The sequence below is a fragment of the Protopterus annectens genome, chromosome 11.part0 (assembly GCF_019279795.1).
Source record: "Protopterus annectens isolate FY-2018-M chromosome 11.part0, PAN1.0, whole genome shotgun sequence".
NCBI classification, from domain to species: domain Eukaryota; kingdom Metazoa; phylum Chordata; order Ceratodontiformes; family Protopteridae; genus Protopterus; species Protopterus annectens.
In genome coordinates this window covers 1,490,536,907-1,490,549,811 of record NC_056745.1, presented here as the reverse complement: position 1 = coordinate 1,490,549,811, position 12,905 = coordinate 1,490,536,907, and the positions used below count along the sequence as shown (strand labels likewise).

General features: G+C 40.6%; 1 protein-coding gene across 1 annotated transcript in view; it reads left to right on the top strand.

The window, feature by feature from the left end:
• Positions 1-12,905, top strand: part of LOC122815930 (polyamine deacetylase HDAC10-like) — a 752,749-nt gene that overhangs the window by 213,816 nt on the left and 526,028 nt on the right. The window contains exon 3 of the mRNA XM_044088797.1: positions 982-1,116. Within this exon, the coding sequence (XP_043944732.1) occupies positions 982-1,116 (135 nt within the window). The remainder of the gene's footprint in view (positions 1-981; positions 1,117-12,905) is intronic.

Here is a 12,905-nt window from a genome sequence, read left to right as displayed (position 1 = left end):
TAAATCTATATAACCATATTGAAAGCTAGAAGGGTCGTAACAGAGTTTTACAAAAGTAAGAAATATCTTACAGTTAAAGGCTGAATGGTTGCTAGTTTATGTGAATCAATATTGTGTATTGTGCATTTCAGAAAGCACGGTAGGTATACTATTAAGCCACGTTGAGAAGCTAATGAAGTAAAAAATATCAATTAATTTTACAAACGGTAAGAACTCTGATCTGAACTTTATATTTTTATTTCCAGTCATTCCATCTTGAACTTTGTCATAAGATCAAGTTATGCCCTCACATTTCGGACAAATGTTCATATCTCCCAAAAGTGTTTTAAAGAAGTGTAAAAGGAAAACTATTTAGCCCATACTAATCTTTATGGTGGCCACATTCATTAGATGCTAACTTTTAAACTGGATTTAATGTCACAGTAAATATTGATTTTTGTATTTTGTTAACAATTTACAATATCGCAGTTGCCAGCTGAGCTGCACATATATTACCAACAGCAGCACTTTGTTGCTACAGCTGTTGTGCGAGTTCATATGAAGCTAAATAATTCTGTCTGTGTCACTTTGTTGCTGGTATATTTAGGGAAATATGACAGCTGTGACAATATAAAGCTAATAAATATGAACAATATTTAATATTTCTAGGTGTTCTAGAGAGAGAGGTGAAGTATCGATGCAGCTGTGTTATTCATCATGTAAGTTTTAAGGTGACATTTTCAATAGCTTGTGTATAAAGTGGTTTTGGAATTATCAATTTAAAAATTAACAGGTAAAAACAGACAACTAAAGGCATCACTAGGGTGGTCCTTGCAAAGTGCCCAGTGGGTTTAATAATTGTTAGGACTATGGAAGAATGCTGAATACTTTATCCAGTAGGTTAAGGGCATTAATGGACCAGGCTGGGTTAGATATTCCTTATTTATTTGTCTAGCTTATGTTGTTTCTGCAGTGTTAAGTTTTTCTAAAATTCTTTTTCAGCCCTATCTGTTCCTTTGAAGTGCCAGAAAGGTTGACATTATCTCATGATCGACTGAAACATTATGGGTTACTGGAGAGATGTGTACCCGTGCCAGTAAGAGAAGCAACTGATGAAGAGATCCTTCTGGTTCACAGGTTTGTCAGTTGTTACTTACGTCCCCCCACTAACACACTCTAAATTTTATTAATGCTTCATACAAATCAATGGTCACTACTATACCAGAATTAGTCATTTATCACCATTACAGCTTGGTGGATATAATGGCGAGTCTGTGCCACGTTTCTAATGGTGAATCTTTGCCACATTTCTAATGGTGAATCTGTGCCACATGTCTCTTCATTTACATATGTGAGGTACATCTCTCACAGATGCATGTCAGGTTTAGTTACGCATTGACTGGACTTATTGCATTTTTTTCTTATGGTTCTACACGTAGTTTGCCATTTTATGGCTTCATGTACATTTGGAACTCATTTGTGAAATAATGTGAAAAATTTAAAAGAGAGTGTATTTCGGACCGAGTCTGATAATGAAGTAATTGTTTTCTCTTATACTTTGTTTGAAATGCAGTTTTGAGATGATGTAAAAGGAATGTATTTCTCGGTATCCAGATCAGCTTGTAATATACACCAATTGGTCATGCATTTCAGGTTTTTAGATTGTTTCACCTTATATACTTCAGTAAAATAATAACTGTTCCTTACACTAAGCAATGCATATTAGAATTTTCTGCCACCCCAATGGTAGATGGGAAAGTGATTTTTTTTTTGTAATTGACTGTATGCTGTGTGGTCAGCAAGTAATTACTCTGAACAAAAAGGTCTAAAGCCTTGTGAAGTTACAGTCTCAACACAGTGGCATTGCTGAGGATCTAAACTAAAAACAATTAAGTCTCCCTGATCTTTAAATGTATCTACTCCAAAGTTATAAAAAAATCAGAAAAAAATGGAGAAGGTGGGAAAAATAAATCTCATCTACAAGTCCAGCATGCAGTCAGAACATGACCACGCAACCTTAGTTTACTGAAGCATCACCAGAATGCTTGCAGCCTTCTTGTTTTGATGTTCCTACACTTGTCTGGGCAGTGACAAAAAAGTGTTTCATGAAAGGGATGGGCTCTCACTGATGGTAATTCAGATGCATCTGGCAGGCCAAGTTCTGGAAGGTAACAAAAGGAGAAACGGGAGAGAGGCTGGGCCATGTATTCTGCCTTTCTAGGCAAAGGGAAAGAGGACTCACATCTGAGGCATTGACATTAGGAAGCCTAGAGGCATTTCCAAGTAAGCAAAATTAGGGGGTGGTGGGACTGTCCTCCACTGATCACCTCATGTGAGAATGTACGCGTCTGCAAGCATCTGTTGCCACTCTAGGTTGAAGTCAAATTAGGGTGAACTTAGTAGTTAGTGTATAGTACCCTTTCTGCAGTTTAATAGACATGGGGATCAAACTGCCGCCGAACCACGGAAGAAATTTAATGTGAAACATTTGGTGTCAGGTGGACCTTTATCATGCAAAGGCACTACGGAACTGATGCACAAATCTTTAATTCTTGACATGCTATGTTATATATAATTGTTTGAATGATATACTGCTGAACAAAATTAAGAAATAAATTAATGGTAAAAGATGATTTTCTTGTACTGACACAAAAAAAGAAGTGATACAAATGTTTATGTTTTGCACTCTTCCTCTCACGCGTGGCCTGCATTCACTGTAGCTGCTGACTTTATTATTCCTGCTCTGAAGTTGCCATACAAGTAACTAAGGAACTCTTCCTCTTCACCAGAAAATCAAATCCCATGTTCTGTAACTATTTACGTTACCACTTACTGCCATGGTCAGTCTATCCTCGCTCTGTGAGAATTGTGGAGTAGAAAAATATATAAGGCAGTTGACAAATTTCTTATTCCTCAGCTGACATCTATGTACCTAACTGCTGACTGGGTTATAGAAACAGAGTATGTCTGTACCAGGCTTATATGCATTTATGCATTACTTAGTGGGTCATAGGACTGAAAAACAACATTAAATCAGTTTTCAAGCAAAGTAATACACAGAAACATTGAGTGTGGACCTGCAGCCTGAGTGAAAATGTCTTTGATGGTTTCACTTCTATTTTCCACACATCTCCTATGAGGTATAGAAAGTGAGACATCCCTTTTAAAGTGCATTGCTGCACCCTTGTTATAGCTGCAAGTGGTTTAAAAAATGACATGTATTTTTAAAATTTAGTTTCACTGTTAACTCAATTTTTCCTTATGGCTGCATCCACAAAATGATAGTCAAGTTAGGAATTGTAAGTAATTTACATGCAAATTGAAGGCAGTCTGGGTAACCAAAAGCACCATACTCCTTTAGAGGAACGTCTCAATGGATCCTGTTTAGGCGTCCTGCAGACTACTATAGCACCAGAAAGGAAGAGAGACTTTTTGCTGATTATAAGTACCTTTTTTGACTGTTTTTGCTAACTGCACTTCTAAAAGCTGTTTTAAAGTAGTCTTGCTAAAGTTTCTACAGTATTTTTAAATTGTTTTACTGTTTGTGCACTTGGTTTCTGCTTAAATTCAAAGTTTAAACTGCATGTTATAGCCTTTTCTAGAAAAGAAAACTGGCTTACCAATCGTCGCCTGATACTAAATCCTAAAAAGACTAAAATGCTGCTATTCCTACCAACACAAAGGTCTAGCGCCATTAACTTTACAATCAAAGCAAAGGATGGCACAATAATCTCACCAGACCATTCTACAAAACTACTAGGTGTCACTATCGACAATAATTTAAAATTTGACCTACATGTCAATCAATTGATCAAAACCATCAATAAAAAACTAGGTTCATTGTATAGAATAAAAAGCTTTCTGACTCCCCCAGCCAAAGTTGCCATTGCTCGATCTTATCTTCTCTCTACTCTCCTGTATGCATCCCCTCTTCTCCATAATACTAGTAAGACTGTCCTGAACAAAATCACTATCTGTTATAATCACATCGCCAGGTTTGCTACTGGATTGCCTTTCAGGACACATCATTGCATCAATCTAATTCAGCTTCGATGGCTCCAACTACCTAGTCTAATACTAAATAACCAACTAGTTATGATCCACAAAATTTTATACAACCCTGAAAACACCTCTGCACTCAAAAATCTAGTCACCCTGTATAACAACCCTAGACCACTTCACTCTTCCAGTAGACTCCTTATCCAGACATGTAAAACTAATAACTTAGCCGGCGACTCTCTCTTTACTAACTCTGTAGGTAGAAAATGGAACCTACTACCTCCTGAGATTACCTCACTCTCTTCTCTAGGTCTAATTCAAAGCTAAACTCAAACTACACCTGGGGTCAAAATGGACTTGCTACTGTATCAAGCCTGGCTAATCCCTTCTCTAGATTATATACAGATGCTATGTGTATGGATTGTCTTGATGTTCTTCTGTAAATATACTATCAATGTCTAAATGTTCTTCACCAAATATTCAATCATGCTGTTAGAGATATGTGATATTTAATGATGTTTTTGAGATATGTAATGATGTTTTTTACTGTTGGGAGCTTTTCTCCCCGGGCCTCCGCTGAAAATGGACATATATCCATTCGGACTATCCCAGTTAACAAATGTAAAATAAATAAAATAAAATAAAATTTTCTGTGCTTATTTACTGTTTATTTTTTTCTGCTTAATTTAACCTTAAAAAACAAAAAAAACAAAAAAATTACTATCTGTTTGCTCATTTCCTGCCCTTTTCTATACTAGAATAGTCCCGATCCCAGATTTGCTGGTTTCAGGACTTTATTTTTGTGTTTCTGAGTTGTCCAGACCTTCATGTGGTAGAGGGAAGTATTTCTGCTTACCAGTGGGAGTGGTAAGCATTGAGCTGCCTATCTGTCACTAGAGGAGTGGCTTCCAGCTCAGGTATTGTACCTCATTGGCCATTTGGGGCTGCTTTCTATCACTTTCAACTTTCTGGCTTAAAGACCTGTGTTTACGCGGGATTGTACATCTCGCAGCACCGCTTAGCTAGGGTTAAACTATTACTGGTGCCAGAAAGTCTGCTCTTCAAACTTTCTCTTAGAATTAGGTCTGTTTTCCAGTTTTAGCACTCAAACCAGATTCTTTGAGCTCAGCACTTGCTTAGAACTCTTTGTAAGCACTAGATATTCTATAAATTGCTACAGCACTCGACTTTCCTTACTAAGTAAAGAGGAAAACAATTTTAGTACTTAAATAAGCACCTATCCAGGCATGTCTAAGGGTCAGCTCCCAGTGTTTTCTCCTGTCCACCTGGTGAATATGGGCATCTTGGGGCAATGTGGCAATTGCTTCATGTACACAGAAAACCCTCTCTTCCTACCACCCAACACTGCAACCTGTGAGAGATGCACTTATATAGCCAAGCTGGATGCCAAGCTCTCTCCAGCCAAGACTGGACTAGTCAGTCAGAAGGTGAAGGTAAACACCCGCACCACACCACACACAACACATAGTCCTTTGAAACCTACACCAACAAAACCACACATAGTAACACAAAACACACACCTACATTCACAGAGGCTCTTAATAAAAATCTGTCCAAGCAACAGAGACCTCTGAAGCTGAAACACAATCAACTACCACCCCACAACACAACCCAAGTGACACATAGCTCAAAAAAACAGTGTGTCACTCAACCTCAGCCCCTAAGGCAAAACAACGTACCCAACACACTAGTCAGAGGCGACTCAATAGTCAGGCACACTGATGTTCCACTCACCAGGCTAAACAAAGAGAAAATTATGATCAGCTGCCTGTCGAGTGCCAGGATCTGCCACATAATGCATGCACTCAGGTCACTCCACAGCAAGTACAAATATGACTCTGTCATTGCCCATGTTGGAGAATGATGTAATATGTACCTCCCTGGATTACATGAAAAGAGACATGGAGGAGCTCTCAGATCTTGTAGCCCAGGCAGGTATGACCCTAGCCCTGAGTAGCATTCTGACATCGCCCAGAATGATACCACAGTACAAGGACAAAATGATTGACTTCAACAATTAGCTAACCTTCTGGTGTCATTCTAAGGGGATCCAGTATCTGTCTGCCTGGGATGACATGATTGACAGACCATGATGCTTTGCCAGAGATAGCCTGCACTTGTCACCCCTGGGATTCTGGATATTGGCTAATGCTCGTACCACCCCTATAGTGCCATTTTTAGGAAAGGTTCAAATGACAAAATTACCACCATAACAGGTACAAGCAAGCAAAATTTGAGGATAAGGCTATTCAATGCTAGAAGTCTAAACCTCAAAATGCACTCACTCGAGGCACTCCTTAAAATGTAGAACATTGACATCTGTGTAGTGACAGTGACCTGGTTCAAGGCTCCAGAGACCACCCCTGTAATACCAGGCTACAATTCATACCACACCTTTTGGCCACCTAACCTGGACCGAAACACTAAAAGTGGAGGTGTGTCCATAGTCACCAAGGATATCCACACCTCCAGGCTAGTTGCCCAACATAATGCATGCATCCAAGATTCTCCAGGAGTAACTAACACTAGGCAAGACTGCAATCCATATTGCAGCTTGCTACAGATCCCCCACCATGCCCCATGATTCCCACTCCACTTTTCTCAACATACTGGAAAGTATTAAGGTACAACCAAATACCCTAATACTGGGTGACTTCAACTACCCCACCATTAACTGGGAAAACTACTCATGTACCAACACATTTGCTCGACGATTTTTGGAATTCATAAATTCCAGCACATTGGATCAACTTATCCATACCCCCACCAGGGGCATAAATATCCTAGACCTGGTCATTACCAACATGGGTGACTGATTCTCCACACCAGAGGTCAGCTGCTCATTGGTCAGATACGACCATAAGCTAATCACCCTAGATATCCACATCCCACCCCTACCCCCCCATTAAGGTAACCACCATAAAAAATTTCTCTAAAGCCAAGTTCACGCTTCTTAAGACAGAAGTGGCAAACTTCATGACACCCATGCAGATGGACAATAGAAGTACGACTGCTGAATCCTACACAAATGCACTTTATAAGCACTTGCAAGAGTGCATGGATCACACTATCCCTAACAGAACCAAGCTGCTCCAAAAAAAGGAAGCCAATCTGGTGGTCCCCTGCCATAAACAAACTCTACAACAAAAGGAAGAAACTGTTGCAAAAAAGAGTAAAATCCCAATATTGGAAAAACTCCCTTGCCAGCCTCAGTAAGAAGCAGAGATCCCTCATAAAATCTTCCAAAGCTAGTTACAAAAACAAAATCACCACTGATTCTAAAGACAACCACAAAGCATTCTATAGTTATGTCAAGAATCTCAATGGCAACACTCAGATCTGCTCTTACAGTAAAATGGCACTAAATATACAGACCACAATCCAAAAATCGGCCTCGGTTGCAACAAAATGAAGAAAGAAAAAATTTCAAATAAGCAACTAAGAAGTGCTTACAGAAAGAACCTTAATTTAAGAAATAAAAATAAAAATAAATCAGATACATCCAGTGAATCAAGCACTTTTGTATCCAACCATTTGGAGACTTTATCTAAATGGTTGGAGATGAGAGTGCTTGATTCACTGTCTTGATAAAGTCTCCAAATGGTTGGAGACGAAAGTGCTTCATTCCTGTCTTGATAAAAGTCTCCAAATGGTTGGAGACGAAAGTGCTTGATTCACTGGATGTATCTGATTTATTTTTATTTGTTAAATTAAAGTTCTTTCTATAAGCACTTCTTAGTTGCTTATTTGAAATTTTTTATCTTTCTTCATCTTGTTGCAACCGAGGCCGATTTTTGGATTGTGGTTTGTTCTTTGACTTTCAAAAGTTTGAAACTAAATATACAGACCCAAATGATATTGCCAACATCCTGGCAGATAACTTAACCTCCTCTCACCCCCTAAAGGGCCCATATCAATACCAGAAGAATACCAAGCCCCAGTAATCATGGCCGCGCAGGTAAAAGCCCCACTCTCCAAAGCCAAGAATACAGAATCCATGGGACCAGACAACATCCCGGGCTGTGTTCTGCATGAAGTACAAAACAAACTGGCACCCCACCTAAGTACCATGTTCAATCATAGCCTCACTTCAGGCTTTGTGCTTACTGAATGGTGCACAGCTGGGGTTATCCTATTCCACAAGGGGGGATCCACCACTGACACTGGGAACTACAGCCCCATTAGCTTGACAAGCCTGATCTGCAAGGCCATGAAACACATCATCTTGGAACTTATAAACAAAGACTTAGGTAACCTTCAAACTCTGGACCCCACCCAGCTTGGGTTCATGAAAGGCAGATCATGTCCCCTAAACCTAATTGACTTCTTTGAAGCAGTCACCAGAGCCATGGATGAGGGTAAAGTGGTTCACACAGCCTATCTTGAACTCACCAAGCCATTCAACACCATCTCCCACTCTAGAATCATAGATAAACTCTCTAAATTGGGCATAAATCCCTATGTCACAAGGGATCCCCTTCAGTAGGTTGAACTTTTACAAGTTTGAAGCTCATATGGCCAAAACCATGTGATCGAACTTGTAAAAGTTTGAACGGACTGAATGGAGATCCACGTACAGTGCGGAATGGGAAGATTTCCCTTTTCCACAATGTAGTGCGATCTCGGAGTTGTTATATTTAAGTAGGGGGTGGGGGGGTTCAGGGGGGGCATAACCCCCCTGCTACAAATGTCTATTTTGTTTTTTTATGTTTTGTTTTCTTTTTTATTCAGTGTTCGAACTTTTACAAGTTTGATCATATGGTCTCAGCCTTATGAGGTTCGAACTTGTAAAAGTTCAATCTAATGAAGTAGATCCATCATAAGATGGGTTGCCAACTGGCTCACTGACAGAACCCACACCGTGAAAGTAGCCAACTCCAAATCTGACTCCAGACCAGTGACAAGTGGAGTACCACAGGGTTCAGTCTTGGGTCCACTCCTGTTTGGCATCTACTTCTCTGACATTCAGACCAGCACAAAGGATCTATGGCTAACAAAGTTCGCAGACGACTGCAAACTGGGAGCTATTATTGAATCCCCAAATGATGTGGACATGCTACAAAAAGGTCTCACTGAGACAGATGCCTGGTTTCAAAGCCATGGCCTCAAGCTCAACACCAGAAAATGCATAGTCATCCCCTTTGGGAAAAACCCTGTGCCCATGAACTACCACATAGGTGGTAATCCACTTAACACTGAAAGTGTGATAAGAGACCTAGGGACAAAGGTGGACAGTAGTCTCTCCTTTGTTAACCACATTGCCACAGTAGTCAGGAAATCTTTCAATGTGGCACACCTCATCACAAAAGGTTTCTCATCCAAAAAAAGGGAGGTCATTGTTCCTCTTTACTCATCACTCATTAGACCTATTATAGAGTACAATGCCCCTTTTGGTATGTACCTCACAAGACATTTACAACAACTGGAAAGGCCACAGAAATACCTCACAAAGAGGATCACCGGCCTCAGACTGATGCCCTATGCAGACCATCTCAAAAAACTCCAGCTCTACTCCGTCACATATCACCTACTCAGAGGCGATCTCTGCCTAACATACAAAGCCATATCAAACCCAGAGCTGTTGGACATGCTACACTTAAAGAAATCCCAGTCCCTCTGAGCCACATGCTCCAGGTACCTAAACATTGTCACCACAATAAACAAAACATGCTGGAGGGATAGGTTCCCATACCAGAGACTCCCCATACTCTGGAACCCATTCATGTCAAGCAGAGCACCTCATTAGCCATCTTTAAGAAAAATATTGATGATTGAATGGAAATAGTAAAGTCACCCCAGGGATCACCTCTGTGGCTCTGCTCGACAGGGGCACAGAAAAATAATTTGGGTGGCAAAAGCCAGGGAATCTTTATGGCTAGGCTTGTATTGACCCTAGAGCTGATAGCCTAGTACCTAACTATGAACCTATGAACCTATCTGCTCTGAATTACAGCACAATGGCACTAAATATACAGAACCAACTGATATTGCCAACATCCTGGCAGATAGGTTCAGTGCTAACTTTACCCCTCTGTCATCCCCTAAAGGGCCCATCTCTATACCAGAAGAATGCAAAGTTCCTGTAATCACGGCTGCACAGGTAAAAAACACACTATCCAAAGCCAAGAACATAGCATCCATGGGACCTGACGACATCCCAGGCTGTGTTCTACATGAACTACAGAACGAACTGGCACCCCACCTAAGTACCATGTTCAATCATAGCCTCACCTCAGGCTATGTGCCCACTGAATGGCGCACAGCAACAGTTATCCCACTCCACAAAGGGGGAGCCACCACAGACCCCGGAAACTACTGCCCCATTAGCCTAATGAACCTGGTCTGCAAGGCTATGGAGCGTATCATCATGGAACTTATAAATAATGACATTGGTAATCTCCAAACTCAGGACCCCACCCAGTTCGAGTTTGTAAAAGGCAGATCATGTCTCCTAAACCTGATAGACTTCTTTGAAGCAGTCACCAAAGCTGTAGATGAGGGTAAGGTGGTTCACAGAGCCTATCTAGATCTCGCCAAGGCTTTCAACACCATCCCCCACTCTGGAATTTTAGATAAACTCACTAAACTAGGTATAAATCCCTATGTCACAAGATGGGTTGCCAACTGGCTCACTGACATAACCCACACTGTGAAAGTAGCAGACTCCAAATCCAACTTCAGACCAATGACAAGTGGAGTACCACAGGGTTCAGTTCTGGGTCCTCTCCTGTTTGGTATCTACTTCTCTGAAGTACAGGCCAACACAGAAGGTCTTTGGCTAACAAAGTTCGCAGATGACTGCAAACTAGGAGCCATAATCAAAACTCCAAAAGATGTGGACATCCTACAAAAGGGTCTCCCTGAGACAGATGCCTGGTGTCAAAGCCATGGCCTCAAGCTCAATGCCAAAAAGTGCATTGTCATCCCTTTTGGTAAAAACTCTGTACCCATGAACTACCACATAGGTGGTAGTCTACTTAACACCGAAAGTGTGATAAAAGACCTTGGGACACAGGTGGACAGTAGTCTCTCCTTTGATAATCACATCACCACAGTAGTCAGGAAATCCTTCTATGTGGCACACCTAATCACAAAAGGTTTCTCATCCAGGAAAAAAGAGGTCATTGTTCCCCTCTACTCGTCACTCATTAGACCCATTATAGAATACAATGCCCCTTTTGGTATGTACCTCACAAGACATTTACAACAACTGGAAGGGCCACAGAAATACCTCACAAAGAGGATTACTGGCCTCAAACAGATGCCCTATGCAGACCGTCTCAAAAAACTGCAGCTTTACTCCATTGCATATCGCCTACTCAGAGGCGATCTCTGCCTAACACACAAAGCTATTTCAAACCCAGAGCTTTTAGACATGGTCCACTTAGACATCCCAATCCCTATGAACTACATGCTCTAGGGACTTAAACCTCATCACCACAATAAACAGAACATGCTGGAGGGATAGATTCCTGTCCCAGAGACTTCCCATACTCTGGAACAGACTACCTATCTATATCAAACAAAGCTCCTCATTAGCACTCTTCAAGAAAAATCTTGATGATTGGATGGGAGATAGGAAATTCACCCTGGGGATCACTTCTGTGGCTCTGCTCGACAGTGGCACAGGAAAATAATTTTCTTGGGTGGCCAATAGCCTAGTACCTACCTATGAACCTATGAACCTATGGATGACATTTACTGAGTTGTATAGCCACTGCAATATTCACATTGTTGTCTCAATGAGTATATTTAAAACATATAGTTTACAAAACTATTTTAATACCTTATCATTAAATCTGGAATGCATTATATGTATAATATGATAGTCTACATATATAAACTACATTATTTTTTGTATTGCTTCTCCCTGCCCAACCCACATAGGCCTCCATCTTTTCTTTTGTTACCATGTCTGCACACCCCAGTGTTCCTTTCCATCTTACGTCTGTGACATAACCCTTTCACTGGATGGGCCTCCTGACTGCTTTTGGAGTTGGTCTTAGTGCCTGTGGAGTGAGACAACCACTGGGGAGATATGGACCCCAGCACTCCGAATGTTTTTGTTCACAGTGCTGACTGGAATCCTGTGCTCAGGGAAGTTGCATGTGCAATGATGTCATGACATTCTACCACAATGATGTCATGACATTTTACCACTACCTTTGTTAAGCCAGCTGCCTACAAGACTCCTGGTTACCAGTAGAGGTTGTGGAGGCAGTGGTATCCTGTAATCAATCCCTCTCTCCAGGATAGGGGAGCTGGATGATGACTGCATCATCCTATCTCCCATGGCCTACTCTACCAGTGATCCAAGCCTGTGCCCAACCTCAGTTTGCCAGCAGCACAAGCAGATGAGTTGTCTCTGTTCCACTGGGCTGGCTCACTAATAAACTAAATCCTTATAAATGTAAATTTAGGGATGAGATGGGGGCATATCTACTGTCTTTTGGTACTCAAGGTATAGAATGCAACTTTTATGATGTGTCAGTGTCACTCATTCCTTTTTAAGTTCCTTTCTCCCTGCCATGTGAGATGTCAGGCATGTCTTCCAGATGACTATGGTATATTCTCTTTATCCATTTTAATTACTTTTTATTTTTCTGGTCATTTCCAAGATATTTTTTAAATTTATTTTATACTTAGTGATTTTAGATTACTTTTTGCAATACAGAAATGTACTTGGCTTCATCACTTCTTTGGTTACCCAGTCATTATGTCAGCAGATACCAACATTCAAAGTAAAACATCTTTAATAACTCACAAGATGGCAGCAAAGCAGAAAGGCATTTAACAGTGGAACCTTACATCTCTAACTGTACATCAACTAGCACACTAGACTCAAAGGACTATGGGAATAGGCACTTTTTAAAGATAAGAGTTATTTTACATATCCACATATACAT